Source organism: Tripterygium wilfordii, chromosome 23 (genome assembly GCF_013401445.1).
Source record: "Tripterygium wilfordii isolate XIE 37 chromosome 23, ASM1340144v1, whole genome shotgun sequence".
In the NCBI taxonomy this organism is placed as follows: Eukaryota; Viridiplantae; Streptophyta; class Magnoliopsida; order Celastrales; family Celastraceae; genus Tripterygium; species Tripterygium wilfordii.
In genome coordinates, this window is record NC_052254.1 from 6,375,250 (window position 1) to 6,399,802 (window position 24,553).

The window sequence follows — 24,553 nt, forward strand, 5'->3', positions numbered from 1 at the left end:
GTTCCAAAGAAAGGTCATAGCCCAATTTGTATTCATATCATTTTTTACTTAAAAGTTTATTCTCGTTATGCATTATAACCCATGAAATGCTTGATCATAAATCGAGCAATATGTAATCTTCATGCATCATGATGAATGGATGTTGTATTTATATTTGTTGCGTGAATGACATGAATTATAGGATTACATTAGATGCATGATGTGTTCCGAGGATGCACTCAGGGTTCAGTTAGGTGTTGGATGATATGGGCACATGTGTGGATGATGGAAATGAGCCTTGTGATGGTCCTAGGCCAGAGGATTCCCGTAGCGGAATTTGTCATTGCACGGTGGCTAGTATGTGACGATAGGCTAGGCGTGGCAGGTTGAAATATCACTGTGGGGCCAGCGGTGGGTGGTTGCAACCACATGCGTGCCAACCTTCTCTTTAGCTGTTTGAGATTGACGGATATGCGATTGTGGTATTGATTGGATGCTAGAGAGAGAGGTAGTGCGGTGGATTCTCGTCGGCTTATCATCGCAGGGCGGGAATCTGATTCGTCGGCTTGGGCGTCAGTGGTGGAGGATATGGAGGTTTAGTTGGGTTGATTGGGTGCATTAGCTTTGCACTGCATATTGTTGCATTGATGATTCGTTATAAATTTCCAGCCATACTATTGTTCTCGTGTTCTATTATTTATCCCTACTGAACCTTCTGCTCGCCCTATCTACTTTCCCTCCCCACAGGTGATACAGGATCTAGTGCACATGCTGCGGATCAACAGGAGGACGCGTGACGGAGGTGGCCTGGACATTAGTTTGTTTTGTGTATCTACGTGGTACTTGTGTGTGATTTATATATATATATATATATATATATATATGTTTATGGTTATGTTTTGATTGTGAATATGTACGGATATGGGTACTCATGCATCATGTGTTGTTTGCATGCTACATTTGTATGTGCGGGTTGTAGTACGAGAGTTTATATGTATGTTTGGATATGGATGATGTATGGACGACCTAGAGTGGTATCCCATGATTTTTGGATGATTGATACTGATGATGGAATTGGTAGTAAATGGTGGACCCTGAGGGTCAGTGGATTTGGATATAATAGAAGTGTTTATTTATTGTGTCTTGATTACAGGTGGATTTCTTCATTTTATAGGGAGATGCTGCCGAAATTTTTGGTAAAGTTTGTACTGGTTTGGGACGTAACACGTGAGATGCATATGGTTTTTTGTGTATTTGCCATTTTCTTCACACTCCGCGGATCTGGAGCGTGAAATAAGTCGTTGGTTGTGCCATTGGCAATGTCGAGCTCTGTCCCTTTTCATTGCCATCCTTTGCCTTTGCCCTATGCCTTAGTTTTGACCCAAACTACCTTCTGTCTACTTAAAGAAAAGATTCTATTTCGGTTTGCTTTCTTGCTTCTAGCTGGCAATAGTGCTAGAATAAGAAAAACTTAAGGAACTTCAAATGGATATGCTTTTTATTTGTTCCATAGTGATACATTATGTGTTGGACATTGATGAATACCATATGATGAAGAGACTTAAATATTTGTCAAACTTTGTTTGAGGGGTAGGGCAGACACTGATAATTAAGTGTACCTTTTTTATGCCTTGAATGATCTAGAATGATAGGAAATACTTTGTGATTGGTTGCTGCTACCCAAGCAATGTTCAACACAAGAAATACCTTCTATCTGAACAAACAATAATAGCATTCCCATGTTAATGTTCAATTACATTCTCTTGGCTTTCTTCTTCTATCTCCATATTCAAAGAACTAGGTTTGAGTGGCATGAAGGTTAGGTGTGCTTGTTATTGTTCCAATATTACCTTACCTCTACTTACTATGTGTAGTTGGCCATCTCATTTTGACATTCTTAAATTCATGTCACTCCATTTTTAATAAGCTAGTGTTACTCTTTGGAGTAGTTTGTTTTTTCAGTTTAGGGGATGATAGTCCTTTTAGGTGGACAATGTTATCAATGTCACTTGTTTTTGATAGCAATGAATATTTAGCTCTATTTAGGTGATGCCGTGATGATGCTTTATTTATCTAATGTTACTCTCTAGAGCTGATTGCTATTTAGTTTGATTTGTTTGACAGGAATGAATTCAAATAGCATTGGTAATTGTTTTTTTTTTATACTACCCTTGAGGATGAGTTAAAAATGAATTTATTGATAAAGGGTCTCATTGATGGAAAAAAAGAAAGTAAACAACCACAAGTAAATGAGAGAGATATTTGGTCTTGACAAGCTAAATGTTCTTTATAAAGAAGATAAATAGAAGTGATAGTTGGAGAATGGTGGGTATGGTGTAGCCATGTGACTCTAGTAGGGAGTGGTAGGTGAGAACTATAGCAAAGTGAATTTTGTGGGGAGTGGTAGGTGTGAGAACTGTAGCCATGTGAATTTTGTGGGATGTGGTAGATGAGGACTCTAGCCATGTGAATTCTGTGGGAGACAAAAATATATTATTTTTAATTATTTTTTATTTTTCAATAAATTAATTCATATTGGTTTTTTTATTATCGAGTCATCAATATGTACTTAATTATTGTTATAAAAGTTAAAGAATAAATTAAGGAAAGAGAGAAATATTATTTTAATAAGGTAGAGAATATGATAGGTAATGATGCAGAGTTGGTTGGATAAGGAATATGTAAAATAGAGAACAATGACATTTTGTCTGTATTTTAGGGAATCTGTTAAGGTATTTTGTTGCAGATGCTCTAACTTGAGTAAATACCTATCTCTTAAAGTAGTCACATGAATCCTATTTTAGTTCCGACAATACAACGACACTGCAATGGCCCTTTAATTCCCCGTTGAATGAGGTACATTTCTAGCCAATAGTTTTCGGTAACAAAGGTAGAAGTAGACAACAATAGCATAGTCTACAACTCACACTCCCCTTTATGATACACATTCCTTTCAGTTGTATCAACCCTATCAGAACCCAACTTTCACAACTTAACTCACGGTATAGTGTCAAGACCTAACAACATCGTAACTTCAAGACACTGTGCCGTACTGCAAGATCTAAGCCAAGGTGTGTCCAAGTTGATAGACTTTGCGTATTCTCTCTATGCTTTGCTCCTGGCTCACTTGGCTGGGGCTCCTTGGTGTGAATGTCTCTCCGAGGTTCCAGCTCAATGACGTTGGGCCTCTTACAGTTCAATGGCAGTGAGTCTCTCCTATCTGGGTTGTTTATGTTTTAAGTTATCTTTTAACATCTTTATTGGGTTTAACTTGGGACTGTTATTTCAGCCCAAGGTTATCCACTTTTGAATATTTTATTTTGAACATTTTATGTTTCTTTTATTTCTTTTGAATCAGGGTCACATCATTTGACCATTTGTATAAGGCTGTATATATGTCTATTAGACTACCTTGATAATCTCACGACGATTGAATAATAATTTGATTGCTACACTTCTTCTCTCTATCTTCTTCTTCTTCTTCTTCTTCTTCTTTCTCTCTCACTCTCTTCATGCTTCCGCCTACATAGATCATCATTAATCAACTCACCTACATATAATCAAGCAGTATCAATTATTTTATGGAATCAGAGTTAATATGGAACCAATACATTCACAACCATTGGTGTCTTAAGCTTTAACTGAGGCTAATGAGTACATAAGGGGCACAACTCACGTTGGGCTCAACAATGGAGGTAATCCCCAAGAAAACATCAGAGAGACAATTACTCTACCTCTTTCTAACCCACCCATCACCACTATACCTTTTTCTAACCCACTCACTACTTCATTGTTACCCACACCTCCCATTCTCAACCCATTGTTACCCACTCATTCATTGTAATCCACCCTTCCCATTGTTACCATTCCTAATACTCTCCTCAATCCTTACCATATCATGCCTAATGAATTCAGTGTCAACAAATTAATCTATATTGAACTCATAGGGACCAACTATCATATTTGGAGCTACAATATGCTCACAGCCCTTGAAGCAAGAAACAAGCTGGTCTTTATAGATGGGTCTCTCCCTATGCCAACCTCAAATGATCCAAACCTCCCTCTGTGGAGGCAGTGTAATAACTTGGTAAAAAATTAGATCACTAATTGTGTTTCCACACAAATCTTAGCCAGCATCACTGGTTGGCAGTCTATAAGAGATTTGTGGGTGGATCTGAAGAATATGTATTCAGTTACCAATAAGACTCATGTCTTTGAGATTTTTAGGGCTTTGGCCAGCATCAAGAAATCTTCATTATCTGTTACAGAGTACTATGCTAAGCTCAAAACCTAATGGGATGAGCTCCAAAACTATCAAGCTATGCCACAGTGCAAATGTGGGCAATGTGTATGCAACACTTATCAACCTTTGAAGTTGCAAAGGGAGACAGAAAAGGTTATGCAATTCTTAATAGGATTGAATGATACCTATCATCATGTATGCTGTCAAATCCTTCTCGTGTCACCCTTTCCTAATGTGAACACAACTTTTAATCTCATTAGACAAGAATAAAATACTCAGCAAATGTACTCAACAGAACTGTAGCTGAAACTCCTATTGCTATGGCTTTCAACAAATCCAATAGTGTCTCCTCCAAACCAGTTTTCAAGCACAACAATTCAGACAAACCAAGGAGGGATCATGATAATGGAAATAAGAGCTCTTCTTTTAACAAAAAGTGGGAATGTAATGCAAGCATTGCAGAAAGGATAACCATAACACAGAAAAATGCTTTAAGTTATTTGGCTTTCCTCCAAGGAAGAAGTCAAACACCAGTGGTAGATCTTACTCAGCTAATCAAGTTACTACTAATTCTGAGGAATCCAACACTCAATGAATGGACCTTACCAACAATCAATGTTAGCAAATCATTGACTTTTTCAAGACAAAAGGTAGAGCAGATTCCTCCTCCAATACTTCACAGAATCAACATCAAGTTTCTGCTATCTCGGGTATAACTAATTCTATGTAAAATATTACAAAATGGATAGTAGATAGTGGAGCTACTAAAAATATAGCATGCCATTTATCCTTATTTCATACATATTATATCATGCATAATGCATTTGTTACCCTACATACTAGACAAACACATAAAATAACTCACATAGGCATTGTCAAACTTACTCCACAGGTCACTCTCACTAGTGTTCTCTGTGTTCCTAGTTTTTCTTTCAACTTAATTTCAGTAAGTAAACTCACACATATCAGTAATCATAATGTCATGTTTTCTAAAAACAAGTATGCACTATAGGATCTAGTCACCTTGACGAAAACTTGCATGGATAAAGGGCTTTATGTCTTTAAACTTACTGAAGAACATAGTATTTTGCATTCTGCTAGAATTAACTCTGTAACTAGCAATTAAGATTTGGCACACGAGATTAGGTCACCCATCTTATGTTGTAAGCCAGATGTTACCAAAGGTCTTAACAAGCAAGCCTCGATTATGTAAGGAATGTGTTTTTGACAAAATAAGAAGGCTTCCTTTTTCTGTTAGCAATTCCAAATCTAATGCTTGTTTTGACATTGTCCATATGGACATTTGGGGACCAAACTCCACCATATCTATTGATGGTTATAGGTATTTCCTCACTATTGTAGATGATCATTCTAGAATGATTTGGTTATACCTCATGAAATCCAAAAATGAAATTAGAAAGTATATAAAAGCATTCATCAACCTAGTCCAGAATCAGTTTACTAAGAAAATAAAAACAATAAGATTTGATCATGGCAAAGAATTTTTCATGACAGATTTTTATTTATAACAGGGTATTATTCATTAAAAATCATGCCCCTATCCTCCTCAACAAAATTGTATTGTTGAGAGAAAAAATCAAACCCTCCTTAATATGGCTAGGACACTTAGACTTCACAGTGGACTTCATGAACAATTCTGGTCATTCAGTGTCAAAATTGTTGCTTTCTTAGTGAATATACTACCATCAAGAATTTTACATCAAAAAACACCATATCAAATTGTTTACAATAAAGACATTGATTATAATGATCTTAAAGTGTTTGGTTGTTTCTGTATTGCCAAAAATAATAAAACACCCAATTCTAAATTTCAACCTAGTGTCATCCTTGATATTTTCTTAGGTTACCCTGTAAGCACTAAAGGTTACCAAATCCTAGACCTTCAAACTCATGAAGTTTTAACATCATGGGATGTTCATTTTAGAGAAATAGAGTTTCCTTTCAAAAATGATCAGATTATCCTACAACCTCCAAATTCTCAATAACATTTAGAAGAACACAATACACAATGTCAAGATGACACAAGAAACAATCTAAATGCTCAAACTAGGATCAAGAAAATACCTAATTACCTCACATATTATGTTTGCAACACTGTCACCACATCTCATTCATCATTTGCTATTGCATCCTATATGCAACATCATAATCTTGCTTATGCATAATTTGTTTCTGCCATTATAGAACAAAAAGAACCAACTTCATATAAAGAAGCATTACGGGATATAAACTGGATTAAGGCAATGCAGAATGAAATGCAAGCTTTAACAGACAGCAAAACATGGGATATAATCACTTTATCACCTAATAGAAAAGCCATAGGTTGCAAATGGATTTTTAAAATTAAGCATAATGCAGATGGTTCTCTTGAAAGGTATAAAGCTATAGTCAAAGTGAAGGCTTTGACAATAAAGAGACTTTTGCTCTAGTGGTTAAAATAACTATTGTGAGAATCTTCTTAGCCTTGGCAACCATAAACAAATAGTATATGCTTCATCTTGATGTGCATAATGCTTTTTGAAATGGTGATTTGGAGGAAGATGTCTATATGAAACTTCCTCCAAAACACTCCTATAAGAGTCAGAATTTAGTATGTAAATTGAAGAAATCAATATATGGTTTAAAATAAACCTCTAGGTAATGGAATGAAAAATACAAGAAAGCCCTTCTGGACTTTGGATTCATTCAAAGTAAGGTTGATTACTCCCTTTTTCTTCCACAATAAGAATGAACATAAAGTTCTCTTATTGCTCTATGTTGATGACATAGCAATAGGAGGAGATTATTTAAGCTTGATCAATCAAGTAAAACACTATATAGGTTCTTATTTCAAAATAAAGGATTAGGACCATTAAAATATTTTTTAGGATTGAAAATCCAAAACACTGACAATGGAATTACCATTAGTCAACAAAAGTATGCTTCTGATGTATTAAAAGATACTTCTTTATCTTAAGTCAAACCCATTAACTTCCCAATTGATACAAATACTAAACTATCTGCTAGTCAAGGCATACCTATTGATAATCCTCTTAGATATAAAAGATTAATGGGCAGATTAATGTATTTATGTTTAACCAGACCAAATATGACATATACTGTAAACACTCTCAGTCAATTCATGCAGTCTCCAACTCAAGAGCATATATGAATGCTGCTCATCGAGTTTTGAGGTATATTAAATGTACCATAAATTATAGTCTTTTCTATCCTACTATTAACACTTTGTAGGTTAGAGCATTCTATGATTTAGATTGGGCTACATGTAAAGACACATGCAGATCAATAACAGGCTACTCCATCAAATTGGGTGATGCTCTTATTGGATGAAAATCTATAAAGCAAAAGACTGTCTCTAGGTCTTCTGTAGAAGCAGAGTATAAGGTCATAGACTCTGCAATTGATGAATTAACATAGGTTCATAATTTGTTCAAAGAACTACAGATCAAAATGGTTTATCCTATGGACCTATATCTGATAATCAAGCAGCTATTCACATAACTACAAAACTAGTCTTCCATGATCGCACCAAGCACATAGAATTGGATTTGCATTTCACTCGAGACAAAGTACAATAATGGTTAATCAAATTATCGCACCTGAGCACGGAAGATCAACCAAGCGATCTTCTCACGAAATCTTTATCTGTTCAAAGGATTCACCATCTTCTAGAAGCATATGGGTGAGCAAAGCATCTTTAAAGTGGAGCAACCGTCTTGAACTGTCATAAGCTTAGGCATGTTTTGATCAAATATGATATCATTGTATTTTAAGAGTTTTAAATGTACTAAATTATAAACAAATCTAAAGGCCTTCTTCTCAATTACACAAATATGATGTCAAAATACCATCATCAATTCATCACCATTCTTATTCAATTCCCTCATGTATAGACTTATTCTAACAACCAAATGGCTACTACATGCCAATATAGATAAGAAAACAAATATTTAAAAGTCCGTTATTCTTCAAAGAATCCTGGAAAATTTTAACTCTAGAAACATAACACTTCATTAAGCAAAATTTTTCAAGACACGAATTACTACTCGACAATCAAACATCTATACTCGACAATGAACATTGAGTTGTATAACCACAAGAGGCTAGACCGCTAGAGCAAGATGCTACGACAAGAGTTGTAGAGTCACAAGCATCAATAAGATATGTGGGTTATAAAATAAGGTATAATAGAGTACCAAGAGTTCACTACTATAAGAAAAATATTTGCACATTCTTGTGTTGTTCTTCTCACACGTGGTTCCTTAACAATCTGAATTTATATATTTTTCAAATGCAATCTGGATATATTTATACATATTGTAATAGAACATCCATTGTTCAAGATATTGTTGACAAATGAGTTGTAGTATATTCTTTTGTATGGCAAGTGTATCTTTGTTGACTTAGAATTCTCTTGTAATTAGGACCAAGATTATAGGACTCAAATTAGTAGAATGTCTATTGTGATTGATTTGTATAGCTAGAAATAAGGTAGTCATTGTAAGTACATAAATTATACTTCTCAAAGTAGTAAAATTAAGCCTTTTATCATATTCTTTGTGTTCACTTGTTTCCACATGGTATCGGAACAAATGTAGAACACTATACACCCAGCAAGAAACCACCACCACTGAAACAGCGAAACGCCAAAACACCAAAACTATACCACCCAAATCGTAATCGAAGGCAATGGCAGATACTTCTATCGTACCCTGAGAGAAATCTCCTGTGATTACCCTTCCCAACCGACATCATCTTGGATGAGACCAACTATTCCCTTTGGTCTCAGTTCATGGAGATGTGTATTAGAGCTCGAAATAAAGTGGAATACCTAACCAGAGATTCCTCAAAGCTCGAGAAGGGTGATGCTAAACTGGAAACCTAGCTCGTAGAAAACAATCGAGTTAAAAATTGGCTCATTAACTCGATGTCTCCTTCTTTGATGCAATGCTTCTTTGTTTGTGTGTTTGTTGCCTACTCGGTTACCTACCACATAGGTATCTGGGTTTCTGTCTGGTACTTACCCCCACTAGGTTTTATAGCTCACCCTCTCTTTTGTTTCCCTAATTTCTGGTGAGTTCGTAGATGGTGACTAGCTTTTGGCGGCATGATCAAGTTGACATGGATACTAAGATCTGTCATGTTATAGGTAGTGTTTGCTAGGTTGTTGTCGTTTATGTTTTCACATATTGGATTATGTTTTGGTTTGATTTGAATATTTTTATCATTTATGTTAAGAAAAAATACACTTTGAGGAGTTTGAAAAAAAAATGGTGGTCGGGTTAGTTTAGTCATTCCACATGCTCCCCTCCGGGACAAGTCATTACAGGTAGACAAGCGGAAAGAATTATTTAAAGAATTTTATTGATTAAACACTATTTTTAATATGCATAGCTTAGACAAAGGTTTTGTGCAAATATATTCTATGTAGTTCAAAATACAAATTGGACTTTATTTTGCTTAAAATTGAATGGTTTGGACAAACATGAGGATAAGGTGAGGTTATTATGAAAATGTTTGAAACTCTTTAAAAGAGGCTTGAATCATGAATTTTGATGGAATTTTACGAAATAAATGTGGATGGATAAATTTCTCACTTAGGTTTTGAAATTTTCAATACCTATGGTACATGTTTTAGTCAAAACAATAGGTTATTGGAATTGTACAACCCAATGCCTATAGAGAGGCTTCGGATATCCTACTAGGTGTATTAATAACTTAGTTAAAGCATAACTTGTGATCGGTTTTTAGTGAAGGATCACAAAAGGACTATTAGAATGGCTTAATTGTTGAGATATTGTGGTACTCGATGATTGGTGATTTGTTTGAAAATATATTTATTTTATTAAAATAACTACATTGGACTTATTGATTAAGTTTGATTTGTTGGACTCAATATTGTGATTTGCATTTGCTGCTGTATAATAAACCAATTTAAAAACGGGATAACATATTTCAAAAGGCATGAGTTCGAGTATCCTAAGTGTTTCCTCGTAAAAAGGTCCACGAATCTGATCAATTACTATTTTCGCTTTGTGAGTAGACATAGACATTTGCTGACCTATTGTGTATACTTTTGTATATGGTGTATACATATATATTTATTTATCATAAAGTCCACCTCTTTTTAATAAACTATTTATTATTTATCGTTTGCCTATTTCTTTTTCTTTTTTGATTCTTTTATATTAACGACGAGATCTATTATCATTTTTTGCATGTCCCCGGAAATTGAGATTTATTATATCATGTTGTTACATGGGCATCATTCTTGGATCTTCGTATCCGTTATATTCGTGTTGCTTTTGGTTTCATTATTGTTTCATTTTCGACACATGTAAGTAACTTTATATACCTTACTGGGCATTCACTCATCCCTTTCTTTTCTTGTTTTTGCCTTATCTTTGTTTTGAGTAGTTTGACAAGTAGCTATCGGGCGCGAAATGCAAGTGTAGTCCACTTTCATACTCTAATTTTGCTAGTAAAATCATATCGTTTACTAGGTCGCTAGTTTATTTTCTACTGTTGTATACATTCTAATTAGATGCACAATGTTCTAGTTTACATATCCTAGATATTACGTTGATTTTCATTTTGGTGCTTAGACACTGGTTGAGATGATTCAATAGTTTGACATTCAATTTTTATGAATTGCATGAATTATGCAGGTTTCTTTGTTTTGCAAATCTTATATGCTTTTGAGAAATGTTTTGTGCAACTTTTTGGGCATGTTGTCTTGTCCTCTCTAGGAGATTTGCATTTTGGGATTGGTTTGACTGGTTAGCTCCATTACTATGAAATGTTGCACCACGTCTGTCGTTTGATCTCAGGATATTTTCATCACTTCATCGCGTCCCCTTTCCCTGTGGAAATTAGGACTTGACAATTATAGTTATCCTTTTTGTAATGAGTGTAAAACATACCTTCACTATTATTTTGAGAATTATTTTCGGTTGTCTCAATATCGCTTTTTGGATTTTATGTGTGTCTACTTTATTGATTGTTTTTCAACGATTATCTGTACTGAAAATTATTGCCTGAATGATTGTTCTTTCTAAAAGCCATAGCTAAATCATTTTCTGAAACTCTATTTTTAGTTTGAGTCACCTTTTACTTTCTTTCTTCTTGTAATATGACATTAAAACCTTTGTGTACATATGGGATATCTATCATCATTATGATTTGGTTGGCGAGATGAATGTAGGATTCATTGAGGCCCACTAAGAATTGCATGAGTTTTTCATTTACCTTCTTTGCTAATAGAAGTTGAGTGGTGTTGCAAGAATAGTTATCATATTTACACACTAGAATCTCCTCATACTCTTGAAGTTCATCCCAATACGTAGCTCTTGATTTTAAAGTAGTATTATGTTACTGATATGGTGGCATGTTTGATGTTGGATAGCTCTTTGAAGCTCTCATAAATTGTTATTTCATTTATGGATGAATACTTGTTTTTGAGGCCCAGCCACATTTCTCTTGTAGATTTCCAACTTGAGATACCAACCATAATTTTTGGTGAGACACACCTGGTTATCCAGGTTTTGATCAAGCTATTAGCTTGTTTCTTATAGGAATAGTATGCTAAAGGTCATTATTTTATGTAATATTCAAAACTTGATTTATTTAAAGACAATACTAGAGAGCTCCAAAATATCACTCCCAAAAGTCCCCCAAATCTATGTGGCATTAAAATAGTCATTGATTAAAAACACACATTTAGGACTCACTTCACATCCAACACTCCACATTAAATGGGGTTTTTTGGGGGTCTCAAGCATTATCCTTTATTAAATAAAATATATTTAACATTGAATATGAGAAAAGACATATTGGCATCAGTGTCTTTTATTCTATATGGTATATGAATTGGTGTGTAGAGTCTAAGCTTACACACGGAAGATCAATTCATAAGTTTCTATAGAATATAAGTAAGCGATCACAGCTAAGATGAAATTGGACAAACCGCCGGCATGGCTGTTGTAGTAACCAGTTTCTGTCCGGCCAAAAAATAGAAAAAAAACATAAAAAAAAATAAATAATAATAATAATAATAATAAAAATTCAAAAGCCCATTCTTGAGCCCACAGGCCCACAAAAATTAAAAAGCTCGTTTTTAGACCCACAAGCCTACAGAAAGTCATTACCTTGACCCATGAGCCCTAAAAAATATCTAAAAAATAAGGGAATTAAAAGATTTTGGAAATAAAACCTTAAAAAGAGAAAAGGTGGTACCTTTTTAGGGTTCTGCAAAAAGAATGAAAAATACAAAAAGGTTAGTTTCTTAGGGTTTTTAAAGAGAGAAGAAATAGGGTTTGGGGGGTTTTTTGGTAAAAAGAGAAAAATAGGGTTTTAGTCTCATAATATAAAAGGAAGAAGAGTCTCATGGACACACAAAAAGAGAGGGAGCCGGGGAAAAAAAAAACAAGAGACAAAAGGAGAGAAAAAGAGGCGTGAGAGAAAGAAGAAAAAAGGGGTTTTAGCTTTTGGTGGAAAAAAAACAGGAGAGGCAGTCGTAGGAGGAGAGAAAAAAAAAGAGAGGAGAAAAAAAGAAAAAGAAGAAAAAAGAGGATAGGAGGGTTTAGCTCATTATATCATCTTTTGAGTTTTGTTCTTCATAGGTAAACTTTCTTTGTATCCATTTTGCCTTATTGAAAAGAACATCTAGATTTGATTTCTTGGCTAGGATCTTTGTATGCTTACCATGTTAATATTTGGTTTTGATATCCGATTTTGATGTTATTTTGGGCAGTATTGTGCAGTTTTTGTTTTTTTTTTATGCAGTTTTCTGGTTAATTTATGGGCTGTATTGAGCAGTTTTTTGTGCAGTTTTCTAGTTAATTTCTGGGTTGTATTGAGCAGATTTTTGTGCAGTTTTTAGGTAGTCTTCTAGTTAATTTCTGGGCAGTTTTCTGGTTAATTTATGGGCTGTATTGAGCAGTTTTTTTTTGTGCAGTTGTTAGGCAGTTTGTGGGTTGTTTTCTGGACAATTTGTGGGCTGTTTTTGGACAGGTTTCTGGACTCTATTTGGACCGAAATTAATGAAAGCTTGTGTGGTTTCAGGATTTGTCTCGGTTTATTGCAATTTGTGTATATTTGGCCCTCATGTTGTGTAATTTAATTCATCCATGTTGCCTTGTATAATTTGGACATTTATTATTTGGATTTTGTGTGTGAGTATGGATTCTGAGTGTGTAAATTTAAAATTGGATTAGGTCATTTCAATTAAGAAAATTATAAGTTGGTTTTCTTTATTTGAATATGGACCTTACCTAATTTTGTTTATAAATTAGTCATAAGTTGACAATGATAGATTAAATTGATAGGTAATATTTTTTCAATAGTCTATTGATACCATAAGTTGGTATCTAAAATTTAACCCAAGTTATATCATAAGTTGGTATTCTTTTATTAAACCTACCAAAAGTTGGTAGTGTACTTGGTATTTATTTATTAAACCTACCAAAAGTTGGTAGTGTACTTTTATTAAACCTATCAAAAGTGGGTAAGGCATTTTATTAAAATTATCGTAAGTTGATAGTGTTTTCCAAACTTTCTCCAAACTATCAAAAGTTGATAGTAATATCTCAATTTCTTTTTTCAAAAAAAAAACTATCATAAGTTGATGGTGTTATTCATGATTTTTCTTTTCAAAAACTATCATAAGTTGATAGTATTTTTCATACAAACTTTTTCTCAAAACAATTATATCTTGCAAATGGCAAGTTTCCATGAGATAGCCATTAAATTAATTAGGGTAACCATTTTCAAACCGAAGTTGTTTGTGGGGTGCCTAATACCTTCCCCCGTACTCAATCGATCCCCGTACCCATTTTCTCTGGTTCGTAGGTCTTTATGGTGTCCAATTGCACCTTAACTCAATTGGTGGCGACTCTAAACGTTTTTCATCCTCCATCGTCGATCCGCGTCGTGACCTCGGTTGCGACAAGATCCATGTCCGAAACCTCCAGAAATTTAGGCTACCCCATGTAATGGCATATTCTATTTTTGTGTGATTTATTTATTGCTTTCTTTGGTATTTACTGTTGATGTTTTGTTTTACACATTTTTAATTGTAATTTCCATTACTGATTTCTTTTCCCATGGCATTCACAAAGGTTCAGTCATTGCAATTTGGTTTGATAATATTGTCAAGACATCTTTCAATTGAAACAGGATGGCGTCAAAAGTGTCCATATATGAAAAGGTGGATATCTATGACGTAAGAGATGAGTTGAGCAGAATGCAATCCGAGCATGGAGATAATTTGAAAGAGGATATCTTTTTACCAAGGGTAATGAAGACAGAATTTCAGAGTCACACATTGCCACGTCTGATAAGTTTATGGGCAAGGGTAAGTCCGTATTTGAGCTTGGAGTTCTCAAAAAAGTATGGTCTCATCGGGAGTCTGCTAAGGGTCGATACACTAGTGACATTGCTTCAAGCAGCTATTTCATATTGGGATCCGACATACAGGTGCCTCACATTTGGGCAGATAGACTTCTCACCCACAATTGAGGAATATGCTCAGTTATTACAATTGGAGCCTTATAATACGAAAATGTATTACTTCCATGAAAACATGTAAGTTGAAAAAATTGTTGCCAAGATGTTGGGATGTAAGATTGAGAATGTCAAGAGGATGGGTTCATTCAAAGGGAGCAGGTGGTGTTTTCCAATTGAGGAGCTGATGAAGTATGTGGAGGGAAAGCCGAAGACAACATTGGGACAGTCAGCATTGGCACTTGCAATATATGGAGCTATATTATTTCCTTGTACTCAAGGATATGCGGAAGGGAGAGTGATCAAGCTTGTTAATCAGGTAGATCGCGGTGTGAACCTAGTTCCTGCAATAATATGTGAAACGATTCGTTCTCTCAACTTTTGTCGTTGCAACATGAAAGCAAGGTTCAATGGATGTTCAACTTTGCTCGGAATCTGATTAGTAAGTCATATCAAATACTGTAGGGAGCTTGATTTTCCAAAGATTGGCTGTAAGGATCACATGCGGTCAGAAAGGAGACCGATACTGGAGTTCACAGAGGTAAAGTGGAAAGCTGGACACCCGAATATTGGAGAATGGGAAAAGTTCTTGCAATCCCTGGATGTTCGCACCTTGGTTTTTGCCTGATACATTTCTATACAGGTGTTGAGATTTTCCTTGAGTCCCTCTTTTAGGCCTGTGGGGAGCTGTCAGTCAAGCACTAGCATTAGTATTTAGGCAAATAGGGTCCAATCCTTGTATTCCAGCAACACATGGGTTGTTAGATCTTGATTTTTCTTATGATGATGGAGAAGATCTGGAGTTGATTGTACCAAGGGTACGAAAGATACTTCAAGCATGGAAAAATCTCAAGATTACGAATCGAGGCAAGCACACATCAGATGGAACCCTAATTTACTTTATGTGGCATGAGAAGAGGTGTAAAACTATTTCAAAAGATCATATCCAAGGAGGAAATACCCATAAGGAAAGAACAAGGGTACCTCAGAATACAATAGGGGAAAATGAAATGAGGTTTCAAAGAAATGAGCATACGGGTCACAGAAGGAAAAGGCCTAACATTGAAGAAGTCGAAGACTTAACTGTGAAGAAGATTCAAGATTTAGAAGAAGCGTTACGGAGGATGACTCAAGAAGTCGAAAGCTATAAAAGGAAATATGAGTTAACAAATGAAGAGCTCTCTCAAGCAAAGGTACAAGAGATGGAGGAAATGAAAGAACTAGAAAGGGTGAGTAAGAAGAGGAAGCAGTTGGAACAAAATAACGTACAGATGCAATTTGAACTCCAAAGGGCAAAAATGGAGATGTCACATGCATTAGAGGAAATTAAAGCTTGGAAGTCCCAACACCAAAGAATTGAGCGAGCAAATGTCACAATGGAAGTGGCCATGAGAAGAACGAATGAAGAAATTAAGAGGCTAAAAGTGTTACATCAATAGTTGCTAAACCAGAACCAGACTGAGATGGCCAGGCTAGTAGATGAGAATGAGGCATTACTTGATGGACTTGTAAAGAATCATGAGGCATAGGCTACGCTTACCCGTCAGATTGAGATAGCAATGTGCCAAGTGACAAAGTTGTCTGCATGGGCTATTGTTTTGAGGAAAAAGCTGCAAAGTTGTGCCAGAATGAAGTGCTTCAGGGGCCAAAATTTTGGGAAGTCCTGCAATTCTTGGCCAATCTTCGCAAGGACCTCGAGATAATTGGAGGGCTCCAGCGTGGAGGGTTTCCAAACTAGGGATTAATTTTATTTTCAGGGCTATCATGTAAAAATACAAGTCATTTTAATGAAATGATGTTTTGTTCTTATTATCTTTTCAAATTGGATTGGCTATATAGGATTCACACACAAGCATGCATAAGAAAAATAACAAAACAAGAAAACTAACCTTGCTACATTTTTTCAAATCAGGGTTTAGTGTATCATTAATCATAGCTTCTAGGAAGCAACATCGTCACCCCTATCAAACTCATCTACAATAAAAAATCATTGAGAATATGGAGCATGAAACAGAGGAACAGAGTCAGAGTCAGGATATAGCAGAATTGAAAGAGCAGATGGCCCTATTGGTGAAGAATATGGCGTTGTTGATGAAGGGGAAAGGAATAGCTAAAAGTTCTGAAACACTGGAAGTTCTAGAGAATCGTCCGCACCAGGAAATACCAAATTACCCACCTGGGTTTACTCCTATTCGTAACCAACCTTTGCCTGGTTTGTATCAACATCAATATGCTTCCCAACAAGCAGCTATTCAGAACCTGACCTATACTCATCTAGTTGAGACTCATGTGCATGATAATTCATTCCCAATCGATGCTGATACTGCGGGACTTTTCACTAGCGGAGTAGTGACTGAGGGTGTTCAAAATGAAGCAAGTAGTTCAATGGATTCAATTAAGAAGTTGGAAAAGCGATTGACGGCCATGGAGGGTTGTAATGCTGCTGGAATGTTGAACCCAACCAATTTGTGCCTCATGAAGATTTGAATGTTCCGCATAATTTTGTACTACCAAAATTTAGCTTGTTTGATGGCACTGGAGTTCCATTGGATCATTTAACGATGTATTTTCGGCATATGCAGCCATATGCAAGTGATGAGAAAGCATTGGTGCATTATTTCCAAGATAGTCTGACTGGGGCAACTCAAAGGTGGTTCAATACCCTTAATCCTTCGTCAGTATCTTCATGGGAGGACTTAGTTGAAATGTTTATGAATCAATATAAGCATAATGAAGAAAAGATCCCCACCATTTATGACTTACAAAATACATTAATGAAGAATGGAGAAAATTTCAGGGAATTTGCTCATCGATGGAGGGATTTGGCAGCCCAGATAATTCCACCACTGTCAGAGAAGGATTTATTGAATGCTTTTATTGACGCTCTCCAGGAGCCTTATACTTCCAATTTGGCTGGAGACGGTCATAATGACCTAGCTTATATGATACAAGCAAGAGAGCGAGTTGAACGTTGTATGAAGAGAGGTACCCTGCACTATCCCACCCTTAACAAACCAGACGCAACTAAAGGAAGTAAAGGCAAAAAAACTGAAGTACATTTTGTGAATTTTGATTCAAATCCAGCTGTTTATGGTACACCCACTTCAGATTATCGCCTTAGGAGTAACGCCCCCAGGATGTCTAGCCTAGGAGCATACTATAATCACCCTCAAAACCCTTATCCACCCCGATTCAATGCACCACCTCCTAATCAATACCTGTAAAACCCAAACACCTACCAAAACCCTCGCCCAAATTTCCAAAACCCAAGACCTAGAAGGCCAGTTGAACTTTTTGATCCTGTACCTATGACATAGGCCGAGTGTTTCACCAAGTTACAAGCCCAAGGGGTAGTAGTACCAATACCAGGTAGAGTTCACCAGCCTCCATATCCTCGCTGGTATGACCCAAATTCCATGTCTTTACCACGGGGGTACACCAGGCCATTCAATAGAAGCATGTGTAACATTCAAAAAATTAATACAAGGGATGATTGAAGCGAAATGGCTTAACATGAATGCTATGGATAAGCCAAATGATAACAATAACCCGTTACCTAACCACGGAAATGGAGGTATGAATTATGTCGACGAATCTCGTGCTGTTAAGAAATGGGTCTCAAAAATTTCAATGCCTTTGGGCCAATTGTTTGAAGTTTTGAGAGATGCGGGATTGGTTGAAAAAGAAACAATGGACACGTCCGTTCAGTATGGACCTTACGATGCAGCTAAGACTTGTGACTTCCATAAGGGACAGAGGGGACATGCCATTGAGGATTGTTGTGGCTTTCAGGAGAAGGTACAAGAACTAATGGATTTGAAATTGATAATGTTTGAAGAAGAGGTGGAAGGCCAGTTCAATGACATCAACGTCATCGGAGGATACTATCAAGGGCCTAGGCCGAATTGCGCTCCGTAATTTGTCTTGCAGTATCATGTGGAGGATACACCACCAGTTGGGCCACCGAAACCAAAGATAGATCCTTTGTACAAAAATGACAAGGTTGTGCCATGGAATTATGAAGCAGGAGTTAGTGGAAAGCAAGGAGAAATGGTAGACAATATTTCTGGTGTTAGTGGAGTTACTCGAAACGGGAGATGTTACGCGAGAAATGAGCCCAAAGGGAATCCGACTGTGGATCTTGAAGTTGAATGCAAAAGAAAGAGGAAGGCAATGCCTGAAGTTGAGGGATCAGGTTCTATTGTAGAAGAAAGACTTTTTGTACGTCCAGAAGAGAAAAAGAAAGTTGTAACTGATGTGGAAGTTCAAGAGTTTTTGAAAATTATTCGGCAAAGTGAGTACATGGTAATGGATCAATTGAAGAAAACTCTTGTAAAGATTTCGATCTTGGAGTTGATAATGAGTTATGAACCACATCAATAAGTCTTGATGAGGATGTTAAATCAGGCGTATGTATCAGACAAGATTCCTACAGACTCTTTTAATGGCATTATGGGAAATATGTTGGCCTCCCATCTGTTGTCCTTTACTGAAGATGATATTTCGTCTGAAGGGATGGGGCACAACAAAGCTTTGCACATTTCAGCCATATGTCGGGGAAAGGAGCTAGCAAGTATCTTGGTAGATAATGGGTCATCACTTAATATTTTACCAAAGGAGACTTTTGAGAAGCTACCAATTGATAGATCTTATTTAAGACAAGTGTCGATGGTAGTGAGGGCATTTGATGGAACTCGTAGAGAAATTATGGGAGAAATTGAGATACCCTTAGAGGTTGCAAATGTAACTTTTAATGTGCCGTTCGTGGTTATGGATATCTCACCCACTTATAGTTGCCTGTTAGGAAGACCTTGGATTCACACTGTGCGAGCCATTCCATCATTGTTGCACCAGATGCTCAAGTTTACTCATGATGGAAGGGTTTATATAGTAAAAGGCCAATCAGAATGGATGGTTGCCAGTTTGTCCAATAGTTCTCCTATTGATGCTCCGATGGAGGGGATTGAAAGTTCATTTCAATCTTTTGAAATTGCTAACGCTAGCTATGTGAAGGAAGGGCGTTCTCCCCTGAAGCCGTAGATATCTAATGTTACGAAGAAGGTAGCAAAATTTATGTTGAAAAAGGGGTTTTGCCCGGGAGAAGGACATGGTAAGAATTGACAGGGAATTAAGAAGCCAGTGGAAATGGTGGATGTACATCCAGAACGTTGGGGTTTGGGTTATAAGCCAACTAGGGCTAACAGGAACCGTGCACAGGTAGAAAAGCAAGCGAAGAGGTTTGCTGGTCTGGAAGGAAAGGAACTGGAAATTGAAAGGAAACCTATTCCCTGGCTTTATGATAGTTTTATTTATGGAGGGATGCAGAACAAGATAAGTTTGGTTGATAATGAGGCAGTTTTTGGAAAACTGCCATTTGAAAGCTCGATTAATGCAACTAGGGTAACTTTTGCAAATTTATGTGATCAGTTTGAAGAGTTTCAAATTGCGGTGGTGGAAGAGGAACAAAATTCAGCTATTAGACCTTGCTTTGTCATCTTGCGTCCTTCAAATTTCAAACTTGGCAACTGGACCAGTCTGGAGCTTCCAGTATCTCTCAAGAGCCTGCAAGAGTAATCCCGAATGCACTACCCTTGTTGGCCTAGCTCATGGCTTTCGTTTGGGTCTTTTGTAATGAGCATGTTTTACTTTGCTTTCAATAAATTTTGTAGTATGGCGATTGCATGTTCTATCTCTATACATACTTCCTTTTTCCATGAAATGAAAGCCTTTTGACATATTCATGCTTCTCTACCTCCATTCAAGTTTTTATTCTTCATTCTCAATACCACTTCCATTCATTTCTTTAAAAGGAGTGAAAATAATGATAATAAAGAGGATGAACTTAATAAACCAGATTTTGATGCACTCATTAGCAATGTTGAATCTGACTATGAAATAGATGAAGAAGTTGAGATTTTTCCTGAGATGTTAAGTCAAGTCAATCAAGAAGAGAAAATAATATAGCCGTATCAAGAGTTAACTGAAGTCGTGAATTTGGGATCTGAAACGGAGAAAAAGGAAGTTAAGGTAGAAGCTGCCTTTGAAGAAGAAAGCAAAAAGAAGTTGATAGATTTAATGCATAATTACCAGGATGTCTTTGCATGGTCTTATCGGGACATGCCCGGTCTTGATACAAACGTTCTTGTTCACAAATTGCCATTGATTCCAGAATGTATTCCAGTGAAACAAAAGTTGAGGTGAATGAAAGCAGACATGCTTTTGAAGATAAGAGATGAAATGAAGAAGCAATTTGACTCGGGTTTCTTGGCAGTGGCGCGATATCTAGAATAGGTGGCGAATATTGTACCTGTTCCCAAAAAGGATGGCAAAGTTCGGATGTGTGTTGACTATAGAGACCTCAATCGTGCAAGCCTGAAGGATAACTTCCCTCTTCCTCACATTGATATTTTAGTGGATAATACAGCCAGACATTCTACTTTCTCTTTCATGAATGGATTTTCGGGTTACAATCAGATCAAGATGGCACCAGAAGTTCGCGAGAAAACAACTTTTATTACTCTATGGGGAACTTTCTGTTATAAAGTCATGCCGATTGGTCTGAAGAATGCCAGCGCCACTTATCAAAGGGTCATGGTCACTTTGTTTCATGATATGATGCACAAAGAGGTTGAAGTTTATGTGGATGACATGATAGCAAAATCCAAAGAAGGTGAAGATCATATTGTGAACCTCCAGAAGTTGTTTGATCAATTAAGGAAGCATCAATTGAAGTTGAATCCAACTAAGTGCACATTTGGGGCAACCTCGGAGAAATTGCTTGGTTTCATTGTGAGCAGAAAAGGAATTGGAGTAGATCATGATAAATTGAAAGCGATCTTGGATATGCCACCTCCTCGGACAGAAAAGGAAGTTAGGGGTTTCTTGGGAAGATTGAATTATATTGCTAGATTTATTTCACAGTTGACGGCTACTTGTGAATCTATCTTTAAATTGATGCGTAAGAGTAACTCGACTGAGTGGAACGAAGATTGTCAGATAGCATTCGAAAAGATCAAGCAATACTTGAAAAGTCCTCTAGTGTTGATGCCTCATGTGGCTGGCAGGCCGCTTATTCTCTATTTGACTGTTTCAGATAGTTCGATGGGATGTGTGCTCGGACAACATGATTCATCGGGAAGGATAGAGCATGCCATTTATTACTTAAGAAAGAAGTTTACTAGTTGTGAAGCAAATTATTTGATGTTGGAGAGGACTTGTTGCTCTTTGGTTTGGGCTGCGCATCGACTTAGACAGTACATGCTTTATCACACTACATGGTTGATTTCCAGGATGGATCCTATCAAGTACATTTTTGATTAACCTTCTCTTTCAGGGAGGATAGCCAAATGGCAAATGTTATTATCAAAATATGATATTTTATATGTCACACAGAAGGCAATCAAAGGGAGTGCAATAGCATATTATTTGGCAGATGGAGCGATTGATGATGCTCAGTCTATGGATTTGAAATTTCTTGATATTGATGTCATGATTGTGTTGATAGAAGAGGAGAATCAGAAGGATTTGTCAAAATGGACTATGTTGTTCGATGGTGCATCTAATATCATAGGATACGGAATTGGTGCAGCGTTGATATCACCTGAAGAGAATGTTATCCCGTTTATAGCTAAGTTGTATTTCAAATGTACCAACAATGTGGCTGAGTATGAAGCATGTACGATGGGGATTCAACCTGCTATTGATATGGGGATTAAGAGGCTACAGGTTTATTGTAACACCTTGACCTGGAATGCGTTACTTTTGGTACCATCTAAATCAAACCCTAATAAATTCAATCATCACCCCACCGGAAATTTCGACAGCACCTCCCCATGTTACAGAGGATGCCAACCTAGAGTAAACACGCAGCAAAATCACAAATATATTCACAACCTAGACAGGGCCTCCGGCCATCTAACAATTCATAACACAGTTAAATTCTCAAATCTAAGCAGGGCCTCAGGCCACCTAACAGTCACACATAATTTCTCCACTCAACAACGTCTATAATCAACATCCAGCACAAATAGCAATCTAGCAAACATAAGAAGTCATCAGGACACAAAGTCCACAAACCCGGTTCAGGAGTCCCGATCACACGGAGTACCCTCCCTAACGTCCATCCACAGCCAAGAATGGGGACATCACACAACGTCTCAACTAAGAAATATAGATATGACCAAAATAGTAATAACAGAAATCAAGTTTAGAACTATCTAGTCCTATCACTCTCCAGGGGTCCATCCATGTCACGCACCCTCCTCCTGATCCGCGACCCTAGTACCGGAACTAGACTCACCTACGAGTAGGGAATAGGAGAAAGAAAAGGGTGAGCAAAAGGCCCAGTAGGGAATAATAAAGAGTAAGTGAATAATATAAGGCTGAAATATTAAAGAAAGGCACAAATGCAACAATATGATAGCTAACATCATGTACACCAAATACAAGTAGATAACCACACCATACGAGATCCTAACTTGGCCTACCGACATCCCTGCACATATCGGGACCCTGAACAGCCCAACGACATCATCGCATGGTGTTTCAAGCACATATGGAATCCTGATCCAGCCCACCTGCATTCCCGTAGTCATGGGAACCCTGAACAGCCTAATGACATTCCACATTTCACATCAATCACAACTAGAAGATAGACGGGTCCATACCCGACATCTTCCATACAATTACAATGCATGTCCAACATGGTTATGCAATAGGGTAAACCTACAACCTACATATATACATATACTACTATATGATGCATGTTCAAGAGTAATTCATGCTCAATGGAAGATTGAACACGTAAGGTATGCAATATAATTCAAATCATACAATAAAGATATCACAAAGTGGGGTTATTCTCCCTTAGGCACAAATTAAGGCGAGAACGCATCATAATGAACAATGGGGAAGGATAAATGTTCTCAATAGGAAGACATATTCGAAGAGAATAACAAAGGGTGGAATTTCCCTACCTCGCACTCCAAAAATTAGCTATGTAAATCAATACTCAACCTTGACTTTTCCCGGCCTCAACCAACCTATTATTCGGTAAACCCATCCTCCAATCAATATACAAACAACTTCAATTTCACATATCTAACACAAATTAATCCAATAAATCAAGAACCCATTACCTTCTCCTACCCAAAACTTTCCAAGCTCTTGAACTTCACCTACTCAAGCTTGTTACTCCAATCAACAATAGAATCTAGCAATACAACCATAAACAAGCCTAAATCAACCTATTAAATCACTAATTTCATCTAATTTAAAGATTTTCCCCTAAATCTACAAAACCCATAAAACCCTAGAATCCCAAATCACCCAATCTCTAAATACTAGCTTTTAGGTTTAAGAAACTTAACAAGGTCGTAGAAACAAGTAGAAGGAAGGGATTCAAGCTTCCTTTAGGCCTCAAATGATGTAGGAACTCATGGATTTGAGTTCGGGTTCAAACCTTGACAGATTAAAACAAAGAGATGAATTTAAGAATATGTAAGCTAGAGAGAGAAGTTAGGAATCCAACTTGAAACAACTTGAAAGAGGGTAATCTTACCTTGGTTGATGATCTTAGATTGATGGGAGGGAGGAAATTTGAGAGAAAATGGGGTTTAGGGTTTGTTTTGGTCGGTTATTTTGAAAGAAATCGTGAAATGTGTGTTTTAAATCAATTCTCGGGGTGCAGATTTAGGGAGGTGTCCGAACACCTATGCCTAAAAATCACTCTGTTTCAGTTTCTTCTATAACTGTCCGGATGGCTTTTAAAAACTGTCCGGACGGTTACCTCTGTAGTCAAAAATTTCA

General features: G+C 36.7%; 1 protein-coding gene across 1 annotated transcript; it reads left to right on the forward strand.

Moving 5' to 3' along the window:
• Positions 1 to 19,414: 19,414 nt before the first annotated feature.
• Positions 19,415 to 19,786, forward strand: LOC119992748. Its single transcript, XM_038839541.1, has 2 exons — positions 19,415 to 19,608; positions 19,669 to 19,786. The coding sequence occupies exons 1-2, from the start codon at positions 19,415 to 19,417 to the stop codon at positions 19,784 to 19,786; spliced, it is 312 nt and encodes a 103-aa protein (XP_038695469.1).
• The last annotated feature ends 4,767 nt before the right edge of the window (positions 19,787 to 24,553 follow it).

Excerpts from the sequence above, each read along its gene's own strand:
- LOC119992748 (XM_038839541.1), top strand. The coding sequence starts at position 19,415 with ATGGTAGTGAGGGCATTTGATGGAACTCGTAGAGAAATTATGGGAGAA. Across the intron at positions 19,609-19,668 it reads TTGTTGCACCAGATGCTCAA|TTTGTCCAATAGTTCTCCTA; the intron begins GTTTACTCATGA and ends GATGGTTGCCAG.